The sequence below is a fragment of the Panthera onca genome, chromosome B4 (genome assembly GCF_046562875.1).
Source record: "Panthera onca isolate mPanOnc1 chromosome B4, mPanOnc1 haplotype 2, whole genome shotgun sequence".
NCBI lineage: Eukaryota > Metazoa > Chordata > Mammalia > Carnivora > Felidae > Panthera > Panthera onca.
In genome coordinates this window covers 35,880,903-35,894,529 of record NC_138345.1, presented here as the reverse complement: position 1 = coordinate 35,894,529, position 13,627 = coordinate 35,880,903, and the positions used below count along the sequence as shown (strand labels likewise).

The 13,627-nt window shown below is 47.8% G+C and overlaps 1 protein-coding gene across 1 annotated transcript in view; it reads left to right on the top strand.

Annotated features, from left to right (window-relative positions):
- WNT5B (Wnt family member 5B) overlaps positions 1-13,627 on the top strand; it is a 105,175-nt gene that overhangs the window by 81,250 nt on the left and 10,298 nt on the right. Inside the window, exons 2-3 of the mRNA XM_078450216.2 lie at positions 10,525-10,676; positions 11,911-12,158. Of these exons, the coding sequence (XP_078306342.1) occupies positions 10,525-10,676; positions 11,911-12,158 (400 nt within the window). The remainder of the gene's footprint in view (positions 1-10,524; positions 10,677-11,910; positions 12,159-13,627) is intronic.

The following is a 13,627-nucleotide window of genomic DNA, read 5'->3' as shown; positions in this document are numbered from 1 at the left end:
AGAAACAGCTAGCTATAGGACTAAATGGTAAATATTGGAAGACAAAATAAAAGGGGAGGAGACAGCGCTGGTTTTGCCAGAAGGTGATTTTGCCAGATCTGCATTTCCTGGAGTGAGAAGAGAAGAAACAAAATGCTGAGCCAGCCCCTGGCATGGTCATGGCAGCTGCTGTTACATGTATAGTTAATCCAGGCCTTGTACTCCGTGTACAGTACCCATGTGGTTTGCACTGAACCTGCCCTCAGTTATCCCAGGTGCTTGTCTCTGTGCCTGAATTGTTGAACATGCATTTAAGGCGGAGGTTTCTCTTTGAGTATGAGGACCCTCTTTTAAGCTCCCCACCAAAAGGTCATGTGCCCCATGAGACTATAGTTGTATTTTCCACTAAGAAAATACATAAAGATCCCCTCGTTAGGTATTAATGAGATTTTTTTCTCATTTTATTTTATTATTTTTAAAAACTACCCTTTAGGTCCAACATGGGGCTTGAACTCCTGACCTCCAGATCAAGGGTCACATGCTCTGCCAACTGAGCCAGCAAGGCACCCGATTTTTTGTTATCTTAAAATATTTTTTGTTGTATAACATAACCTATACAGAACAGTGCACGGAGCGTATACCCACAACTTAATAAGTTGTTATAAAGGGAACTGCCATGTACCCATTACCCAGGTTGAGAAATAGAACATTGTTGGTGCTCCAGAAATTAATTCTCTTATGTCCTCTTCTCCTCACAATTCCCTTTCCACCCTTGAGGAAACCATTCTCTTGATGACAGTTACCATAATTGTTTCCCTGCTTTTCTCTCTGGCTTAGCCACCCATGTATGGGTCCCTAAACAATATAGTTTCGCTGTAAATGGAATCATAGTTTATATATCCTTTTGTTATATATCCTTTTGCTTCTTCTCAACATGATGTTTGTAAGATTCATGCATGCTGTTGCATGGAACTGTAGTTCATTCATTTTCATCACTGCCTAATATTTCATCGTGTTAATATATCACAATTAATTGGTCCATCCATTGTTGATGGATATGTGTGTTGCTTCCAGTATGAAACTGCTAATAGCACAGCTATTCTTGACATGGGTCCTGGTGTGCACGTGGGCAGATGTCTCCAGGAAAATGGAATTGCTGCCTCATCAGGAACACTTTTTTTGGTTTGTTTTTTTTAGAAGGTTTATTTATTTTCGAGAGAGAGAGAGAAAAAGAGTGTGAGTGGGGAAGGGGCAGAGAGAGAGGGAGACACAGAATCCGAAGCAGGCTCCAGGCTCTCTGAACTGTCAGCACAGAGCCCGACACGGGGCTTGAACCCACAAATCATGAGATCATAACCTGAGCCGAAGTTGGACACTTAACCAACTGAGCCACCTAGAAGCCCCAGGAACACTTTTTTAAAATAGTAACTGAGGAGCCTGGGTGGCTCAGTTGGTTAAGTGTCCAACTCTTGATTTCGGCTCAGGTCATGATCTCATGGTTTGTGAGTTCGAGCCCCACATTGGGCTCTCTGCTGTCAGTATGGAGCCACTTTGGGTCCTCTGTCCCCCTCTCTCTCTGCCCCTCCTTCCCTTTTTCTCTCTCTCCCAAAAATAAATGAACGTTTTTTAAAAAATGTAACAGCTTTATTTACCATACAGTTCACTTGTATAAAGTATACAATTGAGTGTTTTATAATATATTCCTGGAGTTGTGCAACCATTACCACAATCATCAGTAACACTTAAAAAATTTTTTTTGTTTATTTATTTATTTTGAGAGAGCACGAGCAGGGGAGGGGCAAAGAGGGAGGGAGGGAGAGAGACGCTCTATGTGGCCAGTGCAGAGCCTGACATGGGGCTGGAACTCATGAAACTGTGAGATCATGACCTGAGAAAAAAATCAAGAGTCGGATGGATGCTCAACAGACTGAGCCACCCAGGATCCTCCATCAGTAACACTTCTAAATGAATTAGTATTTGATTAATTACAAGGGTCTACATACATGTAGACCATTGCAGTAGAAGTAGGTGGACATATTTATTCATTCCAGAGGTAATGCTTGGTTTGCGTATGTTCTGTGGTTCTGTGCACCCCCCCCCCGCCCCCGGTAAGGAACCACTGCTTTAAGGAACTGACAGGTAGAAATTTGTCATTAAAATAGATACATGTTCCTTGAAAGATTTGCTGCGTTAATTCCATAGTACTACAGACTGCTTTAGGGCAGTGGTTCTCAAATTTTGTTGTCCATCAGAATCACCTGGAGGTGCCTGGGTGGCTCAGTTAAGACTCTTGATCTCAGCTCAGGTCTTGTTCTCAGGATGGAGAGTTTTCAAGCCCTGCACTGGACTCCACGCTGAGTGTGAAGCCTACTTAAAAAAATTGCTTGGAAGGCCTGTTTAAACAGATTGCTAGGCACCACCCTCAGAGTTTCAGATTCAATAGGTCTGGGTGGGGCTTGAGAATTTGTGTATCTAATCAGTTTCCAACTGATACTGATACTGTTAGTCTGGGGACCATACTTCTGGTAGCTGGCTATTACCTTGGAAATTAGAGGACTGGGGGCAGAAGGAATTCATTCCATTATTAAATAGATAAGAATTAGGAAAAAGACACTTACCAATTGTTGAAGGGAAAGGAGGCAATTCACAGGTCCTTGTAGTAGCTCAGAGTCTGACAGCAGGAAAGAGAGGAGGAAATATGTGCTGTAAATACTATGGAGACACAGTCAAGAGAACTTGACAATTGGTTTGGCCTGGAGGGTAAAGGACAGGGAGGAGTCAAAACAGGCAGCAAGATTCTAAGCCTGGATCCAGGGAGAGAATTGGTAGAGAACTAGCAAGATGGAGCAAGATCATGAAAGAAGAGGAGAAGAGGGTGGTCGATCAGTATCTCAACTTCTGCGCTTCTTGACTCTCTGGGAGGATTTCCCCAACCATCAATTCACTGTCAAGAGGTGACTGATTATTGCCTTCAGGTCCCATTCTTGCAGGGTGAAACCGGAAGCCAGAGATCAGGAAAATTTTCCTGGGCCGTTGATAATGAATGCCTAGTGGGAATTCAGTAACAGTGTTCAGAGGGACTACATAAATTTAACGAATAAGAATGATTCTGAGAACACTGGAAATCATTGAAGCCCTTCTTTCTTTTTTTAAAAAATGTTTTTTGTTTTTTTTTTTTATTGTAGAGAAAGAGAGCACCAGCAGGGGAGGGCAGAAAGAGAGAGAGAATCCCAAGCAGGCTCCGTGCTGTCAGCAAAGAGCCCGACACAGAGCTCAAACCCATGAACTATGAGGTCGTGACCTGAGCCTAGATCAAAGTCAGATGCTTAACCAGCTGAGCCACACGGGAGCCCCTGAAGTCCTTACTTATTGCAGTACCTCTCCTACCTTTCTCAAAGCACCTTGAAATTTTCTGTCCCCAATTAAGGGGATAGATACGTCAGTAGAAACGGCTTTTTTGTGGGCTGGGCCATATGGAAGCCAAAAGGGCTCCTTTGTCTCCATGAGAGGCTGGCCTTGATGGCCTGCCTTCTATTTTCATGGGATCCAAAGAGGGCTTTTCTTGTTGTTCAGTTGGCAAAGACTTACTGAGCACCTTCCAGTTACCCTTGGGTACGCTCCTAACCACCGGGGAGAAAATGGTGAACAAGACCGTTGGAAAGAAACAAAATACAAATAAACGGGTAGCGTGCCAAATTATGCCACCTTATAGTAAATGCTGTGACAAAAACATGGAAGAAGCTAGGGAGAGGATGATGGAGGTGGAGCCATTCTCTGGATATGACGGGCAGGGAAAGTTTCTTTGAAGGTGTGACCTCAGGACAAAGGAGCCTGATCTGCACAGAGAGAAGGGAACAATTCCCAGAAGTCAGCAAGGCACAGAGGGGAGAAACAGCATGAGGGGTGGGTAAGGAAGTATATATAGCAGTTTGCAGTTTCTGGAGCACAAAGTGAAAAACAAAATAGGATGGAAAGGTTGACAAGGGTCAGATTTTTGCAAAGCCTTGCATAATGTGGTGAGGAGTTTTGATTTCATCCTTTAGGAGGTGGGGAACCTTTGAAGGGTTGTAAGCAGGGGAGTCACATGGTCAAATATGAGTTTTGAAAGGAGCTTCTCGGTAGCTATAGTCATTGAAAGGTAATGCAATTTTATGCTGTCAAATAGACATAGTCCCTTAGCTTCTCTGCTATGAGGCATCTAAAACTTCTTTCCATGCTCTCTCCGAACTTTACATTTCTTCACATAACCACTCTGCTCCTCACCTCTGTCAGGGTTTCCCATGAGCACCTCACATCATGCCGTCTTTCCTGACGTTTATCTCTTGGTTTGTCTTTTCCCACCCAACATATACATAAATTCCAGCTCTCTAAAAACTATTTTTCTGTTTTATTTTATTTTATTTAAAAAAATTTCTTTTAACGTTTACTCATTTTTGAGAGACAGAGACAGAGTGTGAGTGGGGGAGGGGCAGAGAGAGACAGAGAGAGAGAGAGAGAGAGAAAGAGAGACACAGAATCTGAAGCAGGCTCCAGGCTTTGAGCTGTCAGTGCAGAGACCAACGCCGGGCTTGAACTCAAGAACCATGAGATCATGAAGCTGAAGTCAGATGCTGAGCTGACTGAGCCACCCAGGCGCCTCTATTTTTCTATTTTAGTATCTCCAACTTTAAACAGCCAGACCTATTCACAATCCAGATATCATTTTGGATGAAGAGAAGTCTGGATTCCCCCCAAACACACTTTGTGTGTGTGTGTGTGTGTGTGTGCGTGTGTGCGTGCGCGCACTTATACTAGTAACTTTGCAATCAGCCTTTTTTTTGATAAACATTGCTTTTTGTGCTACTTCCTATATATCAGGATGTTGTGATCTGACAGTCATACTGTTCACAGCCCCAGTAGCAGGACAATGGTGGAAAGAACAAAAACAAAGCGGAGAGGTGTTATGTTCCAGTGACGGGAACTACCAAGCATGGGATATATTTGCCTGTGTTTGGGGAGAAGTAGAAAGATCTGGATTCCAAGCCAGGGTCTAGCCTTCACTTGCTGTATGAGCAAGTTTCTTAACCTCTTCATACCTTAGTTTCCCTATACTCAAAGTGAGGATAATAATGGCATATACCACATAGAATTTTAGTGAAGAATAAATGGGAGAATTGGATGAAAATGTTTGGCTCAGTGCATGTAGGAAGTGTCAGTAAGTGTTCGCTCATATTTAGTATTGTCACCGGCTATCAACCAAGAGCCTTTTTTTTATTGTCTAGTAAAACTATACCAGCCACAATGGGGGCATACAGGAAAGTAGGGGAGGTGAGTTCTGACCTTCAGGGAGCTTTGGATCTACTGGAAGAAATATGCACAGTTCCAAGACAGCCTGTGTGGGATGGGGTGCTGCAGACTAGTTCCCTGTCTTCACAGGTGCCGAGGAAGTCCCAAATCAATGGAAAGGTTTTCATGGCATGGGATTAATCAAAGACAGCTTTGTGGAGGAAGTGAATCTTGAGCATGGACTTGGAAGTATTGCTGTAGATGAGAAAGCATCCCTGGGAAGAGGATCAGTAGGAGGGCTTGAGAGAAAAGAGGGCTTATTCTAGGAGCAGAGGGAGACTGGAAAAGATATCCCATAGCAGGAATTTCAGGAGAAGGATGAAATATAAAATGATGCCAGGCTGGGAAGTTTAGAATGATTGAAGACCTGGGAACCACCGTAGGTCCTCAAATGGGAATATTAAGATGCACAATTAGTATTTTAGGATTAGTATTTTAACGTGGGTTATGTGGGAGCCATGGGTTAGACTACAGAGAACTGGTCTGTGTAAGGAGGGTGAGCACTTACCTGAAAACAGGGAAAGGAAATATGTGAACCAAGTGCCTTTTAGGAGGTGCTTGTCAAGTGTTTTGAGATCCATAAAGAATCTTTCTCTACAGGGGCACCTGGGTGGCTCAGTTGGTTAATGGTCTGACTCTTGATTTCAGCTCAGATCATAATCTCACAGTTTGTGGGATAGAGCCCTGCATCAGGCTCTGCGCTTGACAGAGTCTGCTTGCAATCCTCTGTCTTCCCCTCTGTCAAAATAAATAAATAAACATTAAAAAAAAAGAATCTCTCTCTACAGTGGTAAAAGCAGCCACGGGAGAGGAGAAGGGTCTATCACTCCTGTCCCTTCCCTCCCCCACCCCTGCACCGCCATGGAGATCATCCAATAACTGGCAGATACCTGGACATGAGTGCAGCCAGAAGGTCACAAAAGGAGGCAATCCCTTCCCAAAGACTGTTAAGAGGGTCTCTCTTGTTATGTCAGGAATGTTAACAACATTGGAAATGTATTTTTTAATGTTTATTATTAATTTTTTTAGAGAGAGACAGAGAGTAATTGATAGTGATAAAGAGAGAGATAGAGACAGAGTGCAAGTGGGGGAGGGGCAGACAGAGAGGGGGACACAGAATCCAAAGTAGGCTCCAGGCTCCGAGCTGTCAGCACAGAGCCCCATGCGAGGCTCAAGCTCACGAACCGAACTGTGAGATCATGACCTGAGCTGACGTCAGATGCTTAACTGACTGAGCCACCCAGGCGCCCTATAAATGTATTTTTTATGTAGAGTCCACACTCTAGCTTGGACTCACAGCCCCAACATCAAGAGTCCCAGGTTCTACCTAGTGACCCCAGCCAGGTACCCTGCAAATGTATTTTGTAATTACACATTCCATAGCTCCTCCTTGGGTCACACAGAAAGAATTAGCCAGTGGCAACCAGGAAAAGGCTCCCATGGAGGCTGTTGGTTATTTTGGGGTAGGTTTCTAGGTGTGAGGTGCCTGTCTGGGGCAAGAGGGCAGGTGTGGGATGTGACACCATTTCATGTGCGACTCCTGTATGTCACTTGAGTCCTCAGGCTCTGGGGCAGGTCAGTCCTGAACACCCGGTGGTGGTGGCTTTTGTGAACAGTTCATGACCATGTCAAGCCCTTGCCGACTGGGTGGGGTTCTCATGGTTTCAGCCCTTGCCGACTGCTCTGAGGTGTGTGTGGAAGCACAGAGGTGTCCCTTTCAGGACAGCCTGGCTGGGGTCAGCCCCACTTGCCCACGTCTCTCTCCTTGGTCTCCTATCTCTGGACTAACTGCATGTGGCCACTTAAAGGAATGTAAATTGGTGACTGAGTCCACCCAGCAAAAGGAAGAGGACCTGGAGCCCTGTATTCAAATATGCACCCCTCTGGTTGGGTAAAGGTGGGCATCACATCTCAGTAAGGGACCTCAGACATGGCACAGCAGGGTCTGAGATGTGCAGCAGCGTCTCCCCCCCCACCCCCCGCCACCTGCCTGTCCCCACAGCAGTTTGAAGAGAGGTGGGCTGGGCAGACATTGCAGAGTAGGGCTTTCCTTAGATTCCATAAAGGACCCTAAATAATGTAAGCCATCACCCCTTACTATTCTTGATCCTTGTCCCCTAACACATCGGGTGTTCACTTGTTCCCTGCCATATCCCTGGCACTTAGAGCTGTAGCTGGCACATACTAGGCCCCCTGTGTGCATCTGATTAATGACTTTAATGAATGAATGAATAACTGACTGAAGAAGTAGGGCAGAGCAGATGTCTGACCAGCTCCTTCTGGCCCTCTGGAAGCATCTCTCCCATCCCCGAACCTCTACTACTGAAGGACAGAGACCCTGGATTCTCTCGTGCTTAACTTTGTTGTTTGACATGACATTCACCTCTCCTAGGAAGGGGAGCTGCTTTGGTTCTCTGAGGAGATCTGTAGTTATGACAAAAGGCAGCACAAGGAATTCCCTTCCCTGTCTTTTCAGTATTTACTAGCTCTTTCTTCCTATGCAGAGGACAGCATCCCTTGGTTGAGTCCTGCTGTAAAACTCACCAATGACCCACAAACCGAGCTTTCAATGTGTCTCACTCATTAAGACCAAACCATGAGTCCCCGCTCAACTTCCTTCCACCCCAGTGGGATTGAGGCAGAAGTTTCTATGCTGCCCATGCTGATGAAACCAATCCCCAATCTTCTCTCTTCTCCTCCTAGCTCCGCACAAGGAAAGCAAAGAATGTAAGTGAGGGCAGAGTGGCCCTGGGGTTTTGTGACCATGCAGAGGGCAGCTCACGTCTGCCTGCATCCTGAGTGACAGCATCCTGGGGGGAGGGCGTTGGGGTTCAGTTTCAGGTGTCATGTATCTGGAAGACAGAGAAAGAAGTCCCCACATGTGCTACCATCTTTTTTCTTTTCTTTTTCAAGTTTGTAACATATATTTTTTTAATGAGCTGAGAGTTTGATGGAGAGCGCAGGGTGGTAGGAACAGCTGTCAGCAGTGAGTCCTATCTCAGTCCATGTCTGAGTCCGGTCTCAGCTCTTGTTTGCGAGGGGCGGGATTAGAAGCTATTGGGAAGTTTGGCCTTAGCTGGCCTGTCACTGGGGAGTCAAAGCCACAGTGACCATTAGCAGGCACTGACTCCTGTCCTTGGCTCAGAAACAGTACCCCCCCCCCCCATGGCCTCAGTTGAACCTAGGATTTGAAGAACCAGAAAGATTTCAAAGGAGCTTGAAGAAAAGGTGTGACAGAAGTGAGAGACGCTGGTATGAGGGGGGCATCCCTGGGGATAAGAAGTGTCACCCGTGGGGAGACACAACTGAGCACTCTGGCAGTGGAAATATATGAGGATGTTTGTGGGGCAGGCGGGAGCAGGGGCTTTGCAGGAGGCAGGGCGGTGGGAGGGCGGGGGTGGGGGAGGGAGGAGGACCACAGGGAATGGGGGCAGCTCTGACTCCTCAGTCCCCAAGAAGGACTGGTAGGTGGAGTTGAGGATGTTTGCACAAGGAAACTCTTTGAAGCTCTTCTCTGGTCCTCCCCACTCTGGACCTGGTTCCCTCCCCTCCATAAAGCCATTAGCTTCTGGTGCCAGCCCTATCTCTGCTCCATCTCTCTTGGTTCCAATCGTTGCATTCACAGACCTCCTGCCCTGAGGGAGGGGGAGGATTTATGGGGGGTAGAGGGGAGAGGGGGAGGGGGCATCCTTTAGAGGAGGAGAGGTCTGTTAGGAAAGTAGGGTGTGGGGAGCTGTTAGTCAGCCGGGCTAGAGGCCGGATCATTTCCGAGCTGGCTCTGCATGACAAAGGGGAAAGGAGCAAGTTTCTTCTTTGATCTGCCCCCTGCCGGCCCCACACACCTGCCTGTTGGTGCTCCCGCCCCAGCTGAGATCTCAAGAAGGAAAACCAAAAGGGGGTGGGGACCAGGCTGTGGCCCAGCTTCCCTGGATCCTGCTCAGGCCACCTTCCTCTCTTGGTGGCCCCAGGACAAAAATATCTCCTAGGCTGATGACCCGAAGCACCTGCCGCCCCCTCCCGGAGAGCCTGGAGACCCAGGGCTGCGGGAGCAGTGCGGTGAGATGAGGCGGGGGCGGCGTGGAGCGTGCGCGCCAGTGTGTGTTTGCGCGTGTAGAGTCGGAGGTGTTAAGGGGTCCTGGGAAGAAGACTCATTGGGGATGTGGGGTCACGCCCTGGATGGAAGCTAAGGGAGAAACGAGATGGGGGTGGGGGGTGAATGGGAGGGGGTGTGTTTTTATAGACTTACTCCAGGATCCAGAAGCAACGATTTTTCGTATGTTTCCAAGGGCTGGAGGAAAGGTGTTCTTTCGCGGATACAGGCACAGGCGTCAGTTACAAAAAAATATGGCAAAGATGTGGGAAGCTCTTGAGCTACTAGGGAAGGGGTCATTGCTTCTGGAAGATGCGTCCTGGGCACAGACATTTGAGGCAAAAGTTGCAGACCAAAGCTGGCTGTGCCCCACTGTTGCTGTCTGTGCTCCTGGCTGCCCTTCCAGGGCCACAGCGCACAGGAGGGGAAAGAGGCCACCCAGGAAGACGCCGCCTCATCCGCAGGGGCTTTAGGGGCACACGGCTGGCTGTGGCTTTCACATTTCTCAGAGAAGTTGTCTTGAGAAGGTGCAAAATCCTCGCCCTTCTGTCTGCTATATTCCTGGTAATGGGAACGTGGGAATGCTGGAATGTGGAAACTTTCTTGGAGTGAGAAGAGTACAGATGGGAGGGAAGACACCTATTTGGCTATAGGTAAATCCAACTCACCAATTGTTCTTAGCCCGCGAAGGAGAGCCTCTGACTGCAGTGAGACATAGAGAGAGGAGGCGATGGGTACCCTGGTTTCTTTGGATGTTGGGGAACGGCAGGTGTCTGCTGCAGCAACCAAAGCATCCTCTTCATGGTGCACGGAGCACCATTCTTGGAATGACTTGTTTTCATTTCTCTTTTCTAGTTTCTCAGCTCATTGTTTCCTTTGGAATTAGGTCCTGAGTAGGGTTCCCACAGTTTGGGGTAAGAGACATGGAGGCTCCTATGGTGAGCAGAGTAGCAGTAAGAAATGGAGGTTGGAAAGAGGCTGAATTTCTTTGGGGGAGGTGGGGGGGAGAGCAGAACTTGACATTAGACCCACCCAGAGCTCATCCTTTGTGCTTCCCTCCTCCTCTCCCCTGGTCCTGCCTCATCTGCTCCATTTCCACATTGATTCTCTCTCTGTTCTGCTTTCTCCAGGGAGCCCCATTTCAGAAGCCGACTGCCCCCGGGGTCTTCCCAGGGCACTGGGGAGGGCCGAGGCCGAGGCCGACCATGCCCAGTCTGCTGCTGCTCGCCGCTGCACTGCTGTCCAGCTGGGCTCAGCTTCCGGCCGAAGCCAGCTCCTGGTGGTGAGTGAGAGGGGCTGAAGTCCTTCTCTACAACCTACGCCTCCTTTGGTAATTAAATGTGGAGAAGGGTCACCGTGTGTTGTGATCATTCCTTTATTCGTAGGAATCCTGAGGACTGCTTTTATCCCAGGAAAACTAGGACAGCTTTTTCTCTCACAGGCCCCCAGAGGTAAAGGTTCACCAAGAATAAAGGATTAGTTCATCTGGTGTTTTCCTCTGATCCTGTCTGCATTCCCCTTTTCCTGGACCTTCCTCCGTCCTCATGGGTTGTTAGAAATAGCTCTTGTGTTGCTCTTGGATCAATAAGGATATTGATTTTTTTTTTCTGGTGGGGGCAAGGAGAATAGAATTCCTATTTTAGAAGTCTGATGACCAGATGAGAAATTGAGAGATATGCAGGACTGTGCGTGGCTTTCTTTTGTGTTTTGAAGACTAATGTCATTGCCAAGTCAACATGGAAATGGCAGGCACACCCCACCTATTTTGCATGGTCTGCACTCCCCCCCCCCCCCCGCCCCACTCACATTTTTATTCCGATGGCAAATTTAACTGAACACTTTACTATATCTGGTAGAGGATGGAGCCAAAGGGAGAGCCCGTGAACTGATAGAGTGGGTTAGGGGATTTGTGGGTGGGATATGGAAGCGAAAACATTTAGACTATGTTGTGATGTATGAAAATTGGCTTCTGTTTTTGAGGCATAAGGGGAGTTCTATTTCAAGGAGTTTTTCACTTTCCATCACATATCCTGCACTTGGGCTAAAGTGAACAAGTCGTCCCTACCCCTTGAACAAGTCACGTGCTCTCCTGTTGAGGTTTGGCCATTTCTGTCCTCTGCTTGGAATCAATGTCCTCTGCCCTCTCTGTCACCTTCTCTGCCTGTCCCCCGCCCTCCCCTTTTTAAGACCCGGTTCACACCATCGCCTTGTAAAAGCTTCTCTCCAGCTGTAAGAGCTCTTTCTCTATCTGATCACTGTGGATGCAGAAGTTCAAGTCTGCCTTTGGCATTTGACATCTCATGCGTCATCTGTGGCCGTGCCTCAGTTTTCCTCCGTTGCCCTTTGAAGGCAGGTGCTCTGTTTTACCTACCAATTTTTCTTCCCAAGCCCTTAGTACAGGGCCTTGTACACAGAAAGAAAGTGTGTGATAAATGTGTTGAATGAATGACTTAATGCTGCACATGGCATATACTCACTCCTTGGCCTTTTTTCCGCTTTCTGGATCTCTGCTGTAGGTCATTAGCTGTGAACCCGGTGCAGAGACCCGAGGTGTTTATCATCGGTGCCCAGCCCGTGTGCAGCCAGCTTCCCGGGCTGTCCCCTGGCCAGAGAAAGCTGTGCCAACTGTACCAGGAGCACATGGCCTACATAGGGGAGGGAGCCAAGACAGGCATCAAGGAATGCCAGTACCAGTTCCGGCAGAGGCGTTGGAACTGCAGCATCGTGGACAACACGTCTGTCTTCGGGAGAGTCATGCAGATAGGTAAGAGGCCTCCCAGACACCGCCTGGCTAAAGGAACTGGGCTCACCCGGCCTGGGTGCAAGTACCTCGGGACTGGCGCGGAGAGCCCTCACAAGTGTCCAGTTCTCTCGAGGCTTGGAAGCAGTGTGCAAGGCGACGGGGAAGCATTCAGGAAGCAGAGTTTTGGATGATGTGTGGGTGGCACAGCTCAGTGCTCAGCTGGTGCTCCGCTGCTGGCCTCATCCTGTTTGGGACAACCAAACTTCCTCACTCGAGAAAGGTGGCAGAACAGCCGAGCTGAGTTAGAGTGGATTAGCAAGACTGCCTGCCGCCACTGCCCTTCGCCCCAGCACAGGGCAGCTCCCGTGCTCCTGCTCTGGTGGCAGCATTGGGTAGAAAACCAAAAAAGCCTGTATGACTTTTGCCTCTTCCACTTGGACCCTGAGAGAGATAGAAACTTTGAGCCAAATTGCTGATAGCTATCATTAACCTGACCCAGATCCAGTCCTGGCTTTTTCATTCCAAAGGGGATGTGTGTGAAAGTGGGGGAAGGGGACAGACCCAGAAGAAAGAGGAGAGGCCACCACCTCTTCCTGGATTCCTGTCCTTTCCCCTCTCCCACTTGGACCCTCTGGCTGCCCTATTGCTTGGATGGAGGTGTGATCTGGGGTCTAATTGTTTTAGGTCCTTTTGAAATGCAATCCTCCTCTCCCTGGCAAGAAATTGAGAAATCCGGCCCTATTCTACTGGGTCTGATCCCCAGGGCCATAAAAGGAAGGTGTTAGAGCACTGTATTCTTCTGTCTGCTATTCTACCAAAAAAGTTTCTCCTCCAAGGATGGCATTCCGGAATTACCTGAGGCTGAGTTTTCCCCAAAGAATGCTTTTAGCAGCAAGCAGGGTGTTTGGAAGACCTCTCCTTCCTGACCCTTTTCCCTATCTCCCCTGCCCCATATTGACAAGCGAGGACCAGGGGAAAGTATGCTCTGAACCTTGCTGTTCTCTTCCTTCCTTCAGTATTCACTCAAGGGCCATACAAGGAATTCTCATGTGTTCCTGCAACAGTCTTATCAGGCAGTTTTCCTAAAAAAGAATGGACTTGGGTTAAGTGAGAATTGTTTGTAGTTTATTGATTCTTCTAAATACACTCGGTATATGGTGAAGTCTTAGCAGCACTGCCTGCTCTGGGTTCTGGGGGAGGAAAGTAGGAGACCCAGGTATAGAGAGAGGCATCCACTAATCACTGTAAGGGAACTCCTGTTTGTTTGGGACCTCATGTGTGCCTGACATTGGCTAGATCCTTTTCATGTGTAATTTTGTTTGAGTGAAGGCCAAGAATTGAGCTTTACTTCAGGAAAGAATCCAGATTTGATTGGGGGAATGACCTATGAAAGCAGATCTTACCATTGTCTCTGTACGCTATTCTGTTACAAATGGAACCCTCCGCTTGACTTCTTTCCACAGTTTCTTTTTGTAGCTTCCCTGCAGACA